The 13,837-nt window shown below is 51.5% G+C and overlaps 1 protein-coding gene across 2 annotated transcripts in view; it reads right to left on the bottom strand.

The window, feature by feature from the left end:
• col17a1a (collagen, type XVII, alpha 1a) overlaps window positions 1-13,552 on the bottom strand; it is a 78,461-nt gene extending 64,909 nt beyond the window's left edge. For both annotated transcript variants that reach the window (XM_063071438.1, XM_063071439.1), the window contains exons 1-8: window positions 13,423-13,552; window positions 7,427-7,492; window positions 6,763-6,825; window positions 5,641-5,685; window positions 4,052-4,132; window positions 1,971-2,090; window positions 1,578-1,625; window positions 146-172 (exon numbers count right to left, since the gene is read on the bottom strand). In XM_063071438.1, coding sequence (XP_062927508.1) covers window positions 146-172; window positions 1,578-1,625; window positions 1,971-2,090; window positions 4,052-4,132; window positions 5,641-5,685; window positions 6,763-6,825; window positions 7,427-7,481 — 439 coding nt within the window. In that variant the 5' untranslated portion in view covers window positions 7,482-7,492; window positions 13,423-13,552. The remainder of the gene's footprint in view (window positions 1-145; window positions 173-1,577; window positions 1,626-1,970; window positions 2,091-4,051; window positions 4,133-5,640; window positions 5,686-6,762; window positions 6,826-7,426; window positions 7,493-13,422) is intronic.
• Window positions 13,553-13,837: the final 285 nt, after the last annotated feature.

Below are 13,837 nucleotides of genomic sequence, written 5' to 3'. Positions count from 1 at the left end.
CTTGCAAAGTCCGGCGGACCCGGGGACGGGGACGGGTCGGGGATGGGTCGGGGACGGGTCGGGGGGCTCAGCACCGCGGACTTGCTGCTGGGTCACGCACTCCCGGGATCATTCACTCTGTTCTCTCAAGCATGTGTTACCGTACCTCGACTCTGACTCCTGCCCCTGGTACCTGACAAAATAAAATCAGCAACGATATATTACTATTCGCCGTACAGCAGATCATCTCTCCTCCCACACCGTCCCGGGATCAGGCACAGGGTGAATCTCCCTCAACTCCATCCCATCAAACACTTCCAGGGTCGAACACAGAGTGATTCTCCCTCCACACCACCTCATCACACACTCCCGGGGTCAGACACAGAGTGAAGCTCCCTCCACACTGACCTGTCACACACTCCTTTTCTTTTAAAATCTTTTTATTAATTTTCAAAATTATAAACTCAATAACAAAGTTGGTACAAAGAGACTGGAATAATCTTAATCAGCATTGTCACACACTCTTGGGGTCAGACACAGAGTGAAGCTCCCTCCACACCATCCCATCACACACTCCTGGGGTCAGACACAGAGTGAAGCTCCCTCCACACCGTCCCATCACACACTCCTGGGGTCAGACACAGAGTGAAGCTCCCTCCACACCATCCCATCACACACTCCTGGGGTCAGACACAGAGTGAAGCTCCCTCCACACCGTCCCATCACACACTCCTGGGGTCAGACACAGAGTGAAGCTCCCTCCACGCAATCCCATCACACACTCCTGGGGTCAGACACAGAGTGAAGCTCCTTCTACACCGTCCATCACACACTCCTGGGGTCAGACACAATGTAAAACTCTCTCCACGCTGTCCCATCACACATTCCTGGGGTCAGACACAGAGTGAAACTCCCTCTACACCGTCCATCACACACTCCTGGGGTCAGACACAATGTGAAACTCTCTCCACGCTGTCCCATCACACACTCCTGGGGTCAGACACAGAGTGAAACTCCCTCCACACTGTCCCATCACACACTCCTGGGGTCAGACACAGAGTGAAGCTCCCTCTACACCGTCCATCACACACTTCTGGGGTCAGACCCAGTGTGAAACTCTCTCCACACTCTCCCAGGTAGTGACAATACTGAGTTATACACAAAGCAAAGCTCGGGGTGATTGTAAAGGTGGGTTGAGAGATGGCTCTCCCAGTGGGGGTATCTAGAACCAGTGATAGGCTGGGGTGAGGCTAGTTTCAGATGGAGAGAAAGGAGGGGCAGGGGGAGATTTCTTCTCAGCACGTGGTGAACCTTTAGCATTATCCTCCCCCCAGGGATGTTGTGGTGGAGTAACTGTATGTGACAAGTGTCTTGGGGGGTGGGGGAGTGGAGAGGTTTGGGCAATAGACAGATCAGGCCCCTGATCCCTGATGGTCGGAAGCTGGATCCAGGACAGATGGACAATCTGGTCCCCATTCTAACATCCTGGGGTCTTTAGCTCAGTTCCTCCTGCCTTTGGTGGTGGGTGGCATGAGATCCCTGTCCCACGCCTGGCCATTTGGTCTGTGTGAATAATATTGAAGTTTTAATATCCTTACTGAAGTCTTTTCTGGTGAGTTCGGGGGATGAATTCCCACTGGAACTTCCTGCAAAAAAAAATTCGATTCAGTAAATCGTTCAGAGTCTCGGAGATACCCCAGGCCCATCCAATGCTCTCTCCCTTCCCCTCTCTCTCACACACACACCTCCCCTCTCATACTTTCCCAACCCCGTCCGATGCTCTTTCTCCCACACACACACGTCTCCCTCAACACATTCACGTACTCTCCCAGTCCCGTCCAATGTACTCTCTCTCTCCCACCCACACACACTCTCGCGTGTACACTCCCCCCATGCACGCTCTCTAACTCACACTCACTCTCTCTCTTTCAGTCACTCTCTCGCTCTCTCCATTCCCCCGTTTCCTCTCCTCCCTCCAGTCCCTGACATACCCTCGTATCCTACATTCCGGCAGAAGGCAGTTTTACGCTCCAGTGTGGTGTCTGGTGAGACTGAGTATGAGGAGCTCGGGAACCGTGTGCGGGAATATCCCCCGGAGGAGCTTCGTCCGGCTGTTGGGAACAAACCGAGGCATTGGATAAGAGTGGAAGGCATTTTCCCGCTCCTGCCGCCCATTCGGCCGACTGGTGCCCAACACTTTGATGGACGGACAGGCCGAAACCCCTCTCTCGCTCGCTCTCCCAGTCTCACTAACCTCCCCTCCTCCTCCCTCATCCCAGCCTTCCCCTCATCTCATTCTCCTTCCTCCCTCACTCATTCACTCACCCTCTGCTGCTCCCACAGTTTCTCTTTTCACTTTAATTCCCATCTCTCTCCCTCACTCTCCCAGCGCTCTTGCCCTATTCCCTCCTCAAACCAATCTCCTTCACCCTTACTCATCTCCACTCTCCCTCAAATCAGTCCCTATCCCTCACAAATTCCTCTCATTTCCACCCTCACTATCCCCTTCACTCCCTTCCCTCACTCTCCCTTCTCCCTCTCATTCTCCCAGCACTCTTGCCCTATTCCCTCCTCAAACCAATCTCTTTCACCCTTACTCATCTCCACTCTCCCTCAAATCACTCCCTACCCCTCACAAATTCCTCTCATTTCCACCCTCACTATCCCCTTCCCTCACTCTCCCTTCTCCCTCTCACTCTCCCCTCACCCACATTACCATCACTCCCTATCCCTAACAATCCTGTCTCATTTCTACCCCACTATCCCCTTCACTTCCTCCTCTCACTCAATCCTTCCACCCTCACTCTCCCTCCCCTCGCTCTCCCCTCTCCCCTCTCACTCCCCTCTCACCCACCTTCCCAGCACTCCTATCCCTCACAAATCCCTCTCATTTCCACCCTCACTATCCACTCTCTCCCTCCCCTCACTTTTCCCTTATCTACATTCCCATCGCTCCCGTCCCTAACACTCTTGTCTTCACTCCCACCCATCAATCCCTCCCCCTCACCCTCCTCTCCTCAATTCCCATCAATCCCTATCACTCTATCCTTCTCCTCTTCACTCTTCCCCTTCTCTTTCCTCACTCATTCACTGTCCTCTCCTCCCTCCCCTCACCTTCTCGCACTCCCTCAGAATTTATTGATCCCATGTACATGGAAACATTCAGTGAAACGTCCTGTTTGCATTAACAACCAACACAATCAAGGATGTGCTGGGGGCAGCCCGTAAGGGTCACCATACATTCCTGTGCCAATATAGCGTACCTACAACATAACAACAACAGCAAAACAAATCCCATTCCTCCTACTGAACCATGCACAGACACAGCCCTCCAACACCAGGACTGGCTAACTTTGGCCTCCAGCCTCCAGCAGACTCGGACTTGCAGGCTTTGGAGCTTTGATTTCCCTAGTTAAGTTGTAGAGATTCGAGAACTCGGGGGCTCCTGTCAACATTCAGACTTCATAGAACATAGAATTGTATGGCACAGAAACAGACCTTTTGGCCTGCAGTGTTGTACCAAACCAATTCAATTAGTAATCAAATGGCCAGCTAATCTCTTCTGCTGACACAACATCCATTTTTCTCACAATTACGTGCCTACCTAAACGTCTGTGTGTTGGGCACGTGGCCAAGTGGTTAAGGCGTTTGTCTAGTTATCTCAAGGTCGCTAGTTCGAGCCTCAGCTATGGCAGCGTGTTTGTGCCCTTGAGCAAGGCACTTAATCACACATTGCTCGAGTCTGTGCGAGGAGTGGTGCCCCACACAGACTTCCAATTTGCGCCTTGTAAGGCATGAAAATGCCCGACGCAGGCCTCTCATGGTCTGAGTTGATGATCCCCCCCACCCCAAACATCTTTTAAAAGTCTCTAAAGTTTCTGCCTCTTCCACCATCACAGGCATCTACAACCCTCCTCTGTTTACCACCTTGCCTCGACCACAGGGCTCACTGATCATTGAACAGTAAACACCAGGTCCTGTCCCTCTCCATTCTGTCTGTCTCTCTCTCCTCCTTCCTTTCACTTCCTCCCTCAGTCTTCCCCCATCTCCCCAGCCCCCACAACGCACTTACTCCCTACGAGGTAGCTATTGGACGATCCGATGACATCTGCTCCCGTCCGCCGAGACAAGGAACTGGAGCTATACGTGGCTCCTGTGGGAATTACAAACAGAATGGTTTTAATCCGTATTCGGGACATGGCCACCCAGCATCATGGTGGACAATACCCGCCCAGCAAGTTGCCCGTTCCAGGAGCTCCCTTCTGGAAAGTGCTATCAGACTGTTAAAACAAAACTTCACACCATCTTAAAAGTTTCTTTCCCCAAGCGATTAATCTGATCAAACATTCTAGTTGCCCCCCACCCCCCTCTATCTATTACCCCCATCACTGCACTGCACTGTAAACACTTTAAAATACTGTTTATAATGCTGTTTGCATTGGTATCTATGCACATTTTATTCCATTCTCTCTTTAACCTCTAACTTTATGATCTGTTTTTATTTAAATATAATTCTTTATAATTGTTGGATGTTGTTCATTGCTGCGTGTTACACCAGCACACCACAGCAAATTCCTAATACATGTGAATGTATACGGCAGATAAAAAGGAAAAGGAAACTGTCTTTTAAACTCATGAGAGAGCATAGGCCATCAACTTTTTGGTGTTGATGTTTCTGTAGCAGGCAATTTATTTTTTACGAGGTCGAGTTGCTAGCTCGACGCTCAACCCAGCACGGATGGAAAGCATGCAAGGGAGCCGGCTGGATTCGAACTTGGGAGCCTTCGCTCCGAAGTCCGGTGCTGATGCCACTGCGCCACCAGCCGGCTCTATATGGTAGATAAAGTTGATCCTATTTACTGCCCATCTCCATTCGGCAGTGAACTGCCAGCTGGGACAATGGCTGGGGCATCTCCAGCTTTCCTGGGAGGGCCAGCATTTGGTCTTGGTGAGGAGGAAAGATTGGTGAGTTCTCATGAAGGTTCTCGGCCTCGAATGTCGACTGTTCATCTCCCTCCATAGATGCTGCTTGCCCTGCCGAGTTGCCCGGGCACTTTGCTCTGAATTCCCAGCATCTGCAGAATCTCCGGAGTTTAGGATTGGTGACACATGTCCAGGTCAGGGCAGTGTGTACACAGCAGTTTGGGAAAGGTGTGAAGTTCTCAGCGAGGATACAGATGAGATTTGGGTTGAGTTGCATGGATAGGCTGGAGAAGCTAGAGGTGTTCTTAGAATGGAGGAGGTTTACTTGAGGATCTGAGAGAAGGATTAAGGTTCTGCACTGGATGGGAATTCAACAGGAACTGGCGAAAGAATAGTTTTCAGGAAAACAGAGGCAGAATAGCACAGAGTGGAGCTCTCAGCTGATCCAGCATAGTCAGGGCCTCTTTGTCTATGTAGTAATTCTGTGATTCAGTCGTTTGCCCATCTCACTGCATTTAGGCACGGGCTGCTTCCTTTGGAACTGAACATTGTGCACTTGGTGAACATCCCCGCTCTGGGGAAGCCAGGCCATGACCACCACTACTGATCCCAGCTCTCTACTCCAGATGAGTCTAATTCCTGGAAATGATATTCCCCAGTGCTGAGAGTGGACCCCCACCGCGACTCCCCGCCACATTCAGAATCCTTAAGTAATTCCAGGGTCTGGTGATCACTTACTTGGAGGTAGGGAAGTCACTTTAGTGGTCACCTGCTCAGTAATAACTGCAAGAGAAGAGAGAAGAGCTATTACCATTACATTGTGTTTACGTAGCACCAGAATTGTCCCACTGAGGTTCACAGGGGCATTCACTGTCCACCGATTTTTACTGAGGCCAGGCAACTGAAGGCAGGGCTAACAGAGAGGCCAAGGCTGGAGGAAATGGAAGCTGTACAGGGCTGTGGGTCGACAGAGACGGGAGCCGAGCTCCGTCAAGGAGACCTGGGGAGGGGACACTGAAGTGTAGAGTTAACAATGGTTCAAGGTCTGGATTGTCCAGGTGACCGCTGTTGGCAGAGTTAGTACCTGACAGTGACCATGGTCTGAGAAATGCAGTGACCAGAGACTGCACAGGCTGGAACCTGGAACAACAAGTAATCCACCAGAGGAACTCAGTGGAAAAGCAGCACCTGTGGGGGAAAGGAACTGTTGACATTTCAGGCTGAAAGCTTGCGTAAGGACTGAGAGTGGAGAGGGGAGATGGGTGGTATAGAGGGAAGGGGAGTGTGAGAAAGGTCTGGTGGATTGAAGAGGAGGTTTAGGGTCTGGTGGGGGGGTGGAGATGGAAGCTAGTGGCAGGATTGAATGATGGACGGAAACAGACAGAGAGAGGGAGGTAAAAGAGAAACGAAAACAGATGGAGGGTGCTGATGGAGGGGTGGCTGAAGATGAGAGACAGCGGCTGGAGTGTGATGAGCAAGGACATGGGGTGAAATACTTCAGTCTGAGAAATACCTAGGTACCACCTAACAAACATGACAACCAGGTTACTCAACAAAACGCGGGCCCTGAAGCGGCTCCCAGGTTGGTCATCCATGTCCCTCCAGGGGAGAGAATTCCAGACATACTGACTGAAGAAATTCCTCCTCAATTCAGTTTTGATATGGACCACCCCAGTACCCAGATCAGCCCCCACTCCATGGGGGTACATCCTCCCTGAAGCACTGCGAGAGCATTGTAAATTCAATGTAATTCTCAGTCCTTGCCACCTCCAGGGAACATGCCTTGGACATCTTCTCCTCTGTCTCCTCAAAGCGCACCTTTCTCCTTACTGACCCAACTTCCCGGCCAGCGTCACTCACCATTGTCCAAGAAGCCCCCTCGATCCGCCTTCCTGCTCCTGATGTGCTCGCTTTCAAATATTCCTGTGGACAGATAGAGGTAGGGTGGAGTTATGCAGATAAGAGAGCCCAGTGTCCATTCCCTGTGTCTCCACCTGTGTCCATTTCCTGTGCCCCCACCTGTGTCCATTCCGTGTCTCCACCCATGTCCATTCCCTGTGTCTCCACCTGTGTCCATTTCCTGTGTCCCCACCTGTGTCCATTCCCTGTGTCCCCACCCGTGTCCATTCCCTGTGTCTCCACCCGTGTCCATTTCCCGTGTCTCCACCCGTGTCCATTTCCCGTGTCCCCACCCGTGTCCATTCCCCGTGTCCCCACCCGTGTCCATTCCCCGTGTCTCCACCCGTGTCCATTCCCCGTGTCCCCACCCGTGTCCATTCCCCGTGTCTCCACCCGTGTCCATTCCCCGTGTCTCCACCTGTGTCCATTCCCCGTGTCTCCACCCGTGTCCATTCCCTGTGTCTCCACCTGTGTCCAAAGTCTGTGTCCTCTGAGCCAGCCACACCGAGTGCTGTGGTTTACGACCACACCCAGGCCGTTACGGGACACTAGCTCATTACCCCTTTAGTTTGCTCCCTCCCACGAGGTTCCCTCTGCACCGCCAGGAACACGCCGGTCAACCTACCAGAGTCTAAGTGGTCACCGTGGGTCAGTTTGTGGTAGCTTCCAACAAGCTCCATCTCATTATCAGCTGTGGAGAGAGGGAGAGAGAGAAGTCCATTATACCGGGAGAGGTATTAACATGTCGCCCAGAGCTGGGAGACACACTGAGGGTGTTACTGAGGACGCTAGTGATCAGACATGATGGAGGGAGTAAGCCCGAAGGGAGTGTCCAGGTACTGAGGGGTATGGAGAGGGCGAACAGCAGGGAAAGGGATATCCCGAGTATCAACCAGAGACAGGCAGGAGATGAGCAAGTGTTTCCTTCCTCAGAGAGCTGGGGTCTGAAACTCGTTGCCTGATTGAGCAGGACGGGCCAAAAGTCGTGCCACATTTACACTGGCCCAGGACAAGGGTCTGAGAGTAGCCAAGTCCATCGGGGGTTCACTTTCAGCTGTAGTGAATTATGTTCTTCAGTTCGATGCAGTCCAGTGGTAATATCTCAATACCCTCAATACACCTCAGAACGCTCGCGAGATCCCCAATTCTCCTCTCACAGCGCGGCGTTCCCTCAGTACTGCCCCTATTACTGCGCAGCGCTCCCTCAGTACTTCCCTTCAAACAGTTTGGTGCCCCCTCAGTACCACCCCCCCCAGTGTGGCAGCCCTCAGTATTATGGTGGATTGACCCAGTGTGGCACTGGGTTTGAACCTATGGTTATTCAACCTCAAGGGGAATGAGGCCAACACGAGGAATTCTGCAGATGCTGGAAATTCAAGCAACACACATCAAAGTTGCTGGTGAATGCAGCAGGCCAGACAGCACGAAGGGTCTCAGCCCGAAACGCCGACTGTACCTCTTCCTAGAGATGCTGCCTGGTCTGCTGCGTTCACCAGCAACTTTGAGGAATGAGGCCAATGTGAGTTCTCAGCTGATAATGTGGAACTCACCAGTTAGGTGCCTGGGGGAACATGTGGAGGGTTGGACTCCACACAGACCCAACACCAGAATCAAACAGGACCCCCTTCTGGGGATTTTTCAGGGTGCTGGATCCCAGCACTCACTGCCTTTAGCCGATATTCCCAGTGGGATCAAAATCCTGGGCACGTTGATTGTCCTGAAGAGGTTTAACCCTTGTCCCTGCCTGTGATTGTTTGAAAAGTTTTCGTCTAAGCTTTTTTTTCCACACAAAGTCTTGTAATGCTGAGCCCCTCCCAGGTTTTGTAAACAGATCAGAGAGTGAGAAGGCTCCTGGCCTCAACCTCCATCAGAACAATTTGGTGGTTAAACCAAGGTTCAATCCATTCACATTGCAGACAGATGAATCAGCCTTGGCACAGGCTCTGGGGAATTAACTGTGATTGAAGTGGGGAGGGGATGTTTCAGCAGGGCCTGTCAGCACCTGAGAGGGACAGAGGACAGGGCTGGGTGAGTGAGCAGGGAAGAGGGAGGGAGCTGATGAGAGGGATGGGGGGGGAGAGGAGAGACAGGTGTTAGGGGAAGCAGGGATTGAGGGAGGAGTAAAGAGAGTGGGAGTGTTTATGGATTAGAGAAGGGATTGTGGTGGGGTGGGGTGAATCTCACATTGAAAGCCATCAGATACTGAAAGGCCTGGATGGTTGAGCATAGGGAAAATGTTTCCTTCAGTGGGAAGAGTCCAGGATCCAAAAGCAGAGGCTCAGAATAAAGAGAACTGAGATGAGGAGGGATTACTTTAGTCAACGGATGGTGAATCTATGAAATGTTACCATGGACCTCTGAGGAGGTCATCATTGCAGGAAGGTGGGAGAATGGGATTGAAATGAAATCAACCACGATTATGTGGTGGAGCAGATTCAAAGGCAGACTAGCCTAATTTGATCCTTTATTTTATGGTCTTACAGAATGGGGAGTTGAGTGAATGTAGTGGAGGGTGATAGTGAAAGACAGAGGGAGAGGTATGGAGACATTTAGATCTGGTTCTCTGTCTCCTGTGCGTGACTCCCAGTCTCTTTTGCTTCACTCCTACACACATTATCTCACTTCATCTCCACTCTTACTCTCTTCCCAGTAACATTCTCTCCATTCTTTTGCACTCTCCTGCACTCGGTTTTCTCTCCCACTCTCAGTTCCTCTCTCCCCTCTCATCTTCTCTTTACTCCCTCTCGTACTTTCCTTACACACTTCCTCTCCACTCTGTTCTGCTCTAGAGTACAAGTCTTGCTCCTGTTACGCAGAGTTCTGGAACAGAGTGTCCAGAATCCATGCCTCAGCAAGAGCGCAGAGTGTGTGAGGAGTGCAGCAAAGGGTCACTAGAAAGAATCCATGAGACATAGGAGCAGAATTAGGCTATTCAGTCCATCTATTCTGCTCTGCCATTCCATCCTGACAGATTTACTATCCCTCTCAACCCCATTCTCCTGCCTTCCCCTCTAACCTTTAACACTCTGACTAATCAATAACCTATTCACATCCACTTTAAATATACCCAATGAGTTGGCCTCTACAGCCGTTCGTGGCAATGATTTCTGCAGATTCACCACCCTTGGCTAAAGAAATTCCTTGTCATCTTTGTTCTAAAGAGATGTCCCTCTATTCTGAGGCTGTGTTCTCTGGTCCTGGACTCCCCCACGAATGGAAACATCCTTTCCATACCCACTTTATCTAGGCTTCAATGAGATTACCCCTCCCCCATTCTTCTAAATTCCAGCGGGTACAGGCCCAGAGCCATCAAACTCTCCTCAAATACTTTCATTCCCAGAATCATTTTCATGAATTTCCTTTGGACCTTCTCCAGTGCCAGCACATCTTTTCTTAGATAAGGGGTCCAAAACTGCTCAAGTGTGGTTTTACTAATACCCCAGCATGGGAAGTTTTCTTAGCAGTAGGAGTAGGCCATTCAGCCCTTCTTACCTATTCAACATATGGCTGATCTTCAGTACTAACCCCTCACCATCTAAAAATGTTTTGAATAGAATCCGTGGCTGAATCTCACAGCCCAAAGACTCACCACTCTTTGATTGAGGAATTTCTTCTCAAATTAAAAGGTTAATAGGTCAGCACAACATTACGAGCCACAGGGCCAGTACTGCGCTTTACGGTTCTGAATGGTCATTCATTTTGAGATGACAGACCCCCAGCCAGGAAAGGTATCAACTGCACGTTCCCTTTAACACTCTGTCCTCTCCTCTTAAGCCTGTGCGCTCTGGTTTTCAATACCCCTATCATAGGGACTGTGGGCACGTGGCCAAGTGGTTAAGGCATTGGACTAGTGACCTGAAGGTCGTGTGTTTGAGCCCCAGCCGAGGGAACGTGTTGTGTCCTTGAGCAAGGTACTTAACCACACATTGCTCTGCGACGACGCTGGTGCCAAGCTGTATGGGTCCTAATGCCCTTCCCTTGGACAACATTGGTGTCGTGGAGAGGGGAGACTTGCAGCATGGGCAACTGCTGGTCTTCCATACAACCTTGCCCAGGCCTGCGCCCTGGAGAGTGAAGACTTTCCAGGCGCAGATCCATGGTCTTGCAAGACTAACAGATGCCTTTAGTCATAGGGACTGAGGCATTGGGTACTGGCAGGGTGGCTGGCAAGAGGCTGTCTCCCTGGGCTGGGTTACTAGAGGCACAGGCTCCAGACAAGGAGTCCAACACTTGGATTACAGATTCAGAAGCAGGTTATTCAGCCCATCCAGTCTGTGCTGGCACTCATGCTCTACCTCGGTGTTTCCTCGCCTACTTGTCAATCCTGGACGCCTCTACCCCTCCCCACCCCGTGCTCTTGCTGTTCCTGGGGAGAGGAGTTTCTCTTCAATCCGCCGTTCAGCACCTTACAAACCTCCAGCCATTGCCCTTGTTCACACCCTTTCCTGAACACCAGCACCCTGATGTTCCTGGGCATTCATCTCTGTACCTTCTCTGGAGCTGGCCAGACCAGTACACAGGGTGGTCTTCTCAGTGTGGTCCAGCCAAGGTTCATACGGGTCCATTTTCTCCACTTCTCTATCCTAATGCCTGCCAACCTATTTGGTCATTGGTGTATTTTGAGTTTGTTGTGGTTGCCTCATCAGAGGCAGGATATGGAGGCTTTGAAGAAGTTTATTAGGGTGCTGCCTGGATTGGAGGGTAGGAGCTATGAGGAGAGGCTGGACAAACTGAGGGCAATTTCTGTGGAGTGCCTCTGGCGGATAAAAGTATGTAGAATTATGCGAGGCATAGTTAAGGTAACCTCAGTCAGAATCTTTTACCCAGAGCAGAGATATCAAATACCAGAGGACATGCATTAAAGGTGAGAGTGGGTAAGTTTAAGAGAGATGTGTGGAGCAAAGTTTTTCGAGAGTAGTGGGTGCCTGGAGCAGGTTGCCAGGGAAACGGTGGAGGTAGATACGTATGGCAGAGGCTGCTAGAGACAAGTGAGTGCAGGAAATGGAGGGTGTATTGGTCATGTAGAGGAAGAAGAGATTTAGTTTAATTTGGCATTGTGTTTGGTGGAAATATGGTTGGCTGAAGGGTCTGTTCCATGCTCCTGATTCCTTACTTTCCCACAAAGTCGTACTGTCTGTGAGAAGCCCCATTACCAACCTCCCCCCCAGCTCTGGGCTAACGAGGGTTTAGTGTAACCTCATTAGACTTCAGGGTCTGTCGGTGTCATCTCCACAGTGTGAGCGGATGCTCGGTATAATCTCAGAGTGCAGGGGCATTGGATGAAATCCCTTCAGTGGAGAGCCACTCAGTGTAAACTCCTCGGACTTCTGTGCCGCTTGGTGTAAACTCCTCGGACTTTTGAGGTGCTCAGTACAAACTTTGCAAACTTGATGGACACTCTATGAGAGGTGCTCACGGGCGAGAGTGAAGGGATGCTTGGAGTAATCTCAAAGCAGAGCATCCCGCAGAATGGGTGGGGGGCAGAGGGATGTTGGTTTCACTGAGGACCATCCACAATACTTTACTGTACCCTGTAGCTCCCCTCTGTATGAATGAGCAGTCTAACCTCACCCACTCTACCCCCTGTCCAGAAACTTAGAAACTGGTCTGGAGAGGTTTCTTGGGGAGGGTTGTATGTGGAGACTGAGAAACATCTCAGAAACCCATGAATGGTGGTGTTAAGATGTGATAAGGGTAGGTGAATCTAAAACTGGAAGGCACAGATTTAGGGTGAGGGTTGGGGGGAGGTTTCTAAAGTGAGCTGAGGGGCAATCTTTGCACACTGGGAATGGTGGGTGTGTGGAAGGGGATGTTGGAGGAAGTGGTTGAAGCAGGTTTAATTAGATATCATCCCCTCACACCTTTTCCATCACACTCCGTCCCCCATCCAACCCATTTACACATCTCTCTTAACCTTACCCGCTTTCACCTTTAATGCATGTCCTCTGGTATTTGATACCTCGCCGGTCACCAACCCCATCACAACCCCCAACACTTCCCAACAACAGACCATGATCTACAAAAGACAGTGCCATTGGAGGAACTCAACAGGTCAGGCAGCATCTATGGAGGGGAGTGGGCAGTGCAGATGGGGTCTCCATCGGATACCTCGACTGTCCACCTCCTTCCACGGGTGCTGCCTGACCCGCTGAGAATCCCCTGCAGACTGTGTGGTGCCCCGGGTTCCAGCGCCTGCTGTCTCCTGTCTCTCAGGTTCCGTTAGAAGGGTCAGCCCCGCCGCGCGTTAACTCGGGCGTTTCCTGGCGAATGAACACTCCGATTGGCAACGAGCCTGGTGGGGCGAGTGGGGTACGTGATGGAGTGTGCGGAATGGGATGGGGCAGAATTGGTTGGGAAGGGGCTACTTGGGGTGGAATGGATGGAACGAGATGATGGGTGAGGGGGAATGGGATGGTTATTGTGGAATGGGGAACGGGTTCGCACCCCAGGACGGGAAAGATGGGAAGGGTTGGATATTGTGGGGTCCCATGGTTGAACAGGTTGGGTGAGATCTCGGGTGGATATTTGGGATAGGGTGGGACCCCAGGGTGGATGGACTGGAAGACAGTGGGAGTTGGCTGGGAGAACGGTCCATCTCCGGACCCCGGCCGCAGATCCTACCTGGCGTCCTTCTGCCTCGATTCGGGTGTGCTGTAGCCTGCCGCTCGCTTCCTTACTGGAGCCGGGAGATAGTGTGTCGGAATGCTTCTTCTTCTTCTTCTCTCTCTCCCTCTGCCTCGCCGCAGTCTCACTCCCAGTTTTGGGAGGGAGGCTCCTTTGAGGAAGCGAAGTGCCGACTCGAAGGGAGTGTCACAGACCGCGCCCACACCTACAGATTTCGCCTCGGGGCCAGGATTTCACCCATTTCATTTCCAGCGCCCTGGAACCGGTCCATAACGGACCGCGGTCGCCCGACCGCCTGGATCAAGCAAACAGGTGACCCCCGCTTGCCGCACAGGTCCCTCAACAGCTGGCCCGACTACGGCGCTCCCTCAGTACTGCCCCTCCACCCATGCGGCGCTCCCTCAGTACTGCC

The sequence above is a fragment of the Mobula hypostoma genome, chromosome 19, assembly GCF_963921235.1.
Source record: "Mobula hypostoma chromosome 19, sMobHyp1.1, whole genome shotgun sequence".
Lineage (NCBI taxonomy): Eukaryota > Metazoa > Chordata > Chondrichthyes > Myliobatiformes > Myliobatidae > Mobula > Mobula hypostoma.
Note: the sequence above shows the minus strand (reverse complement) of the source record. Positions and strands in the feature narration are given on the sequence as shown.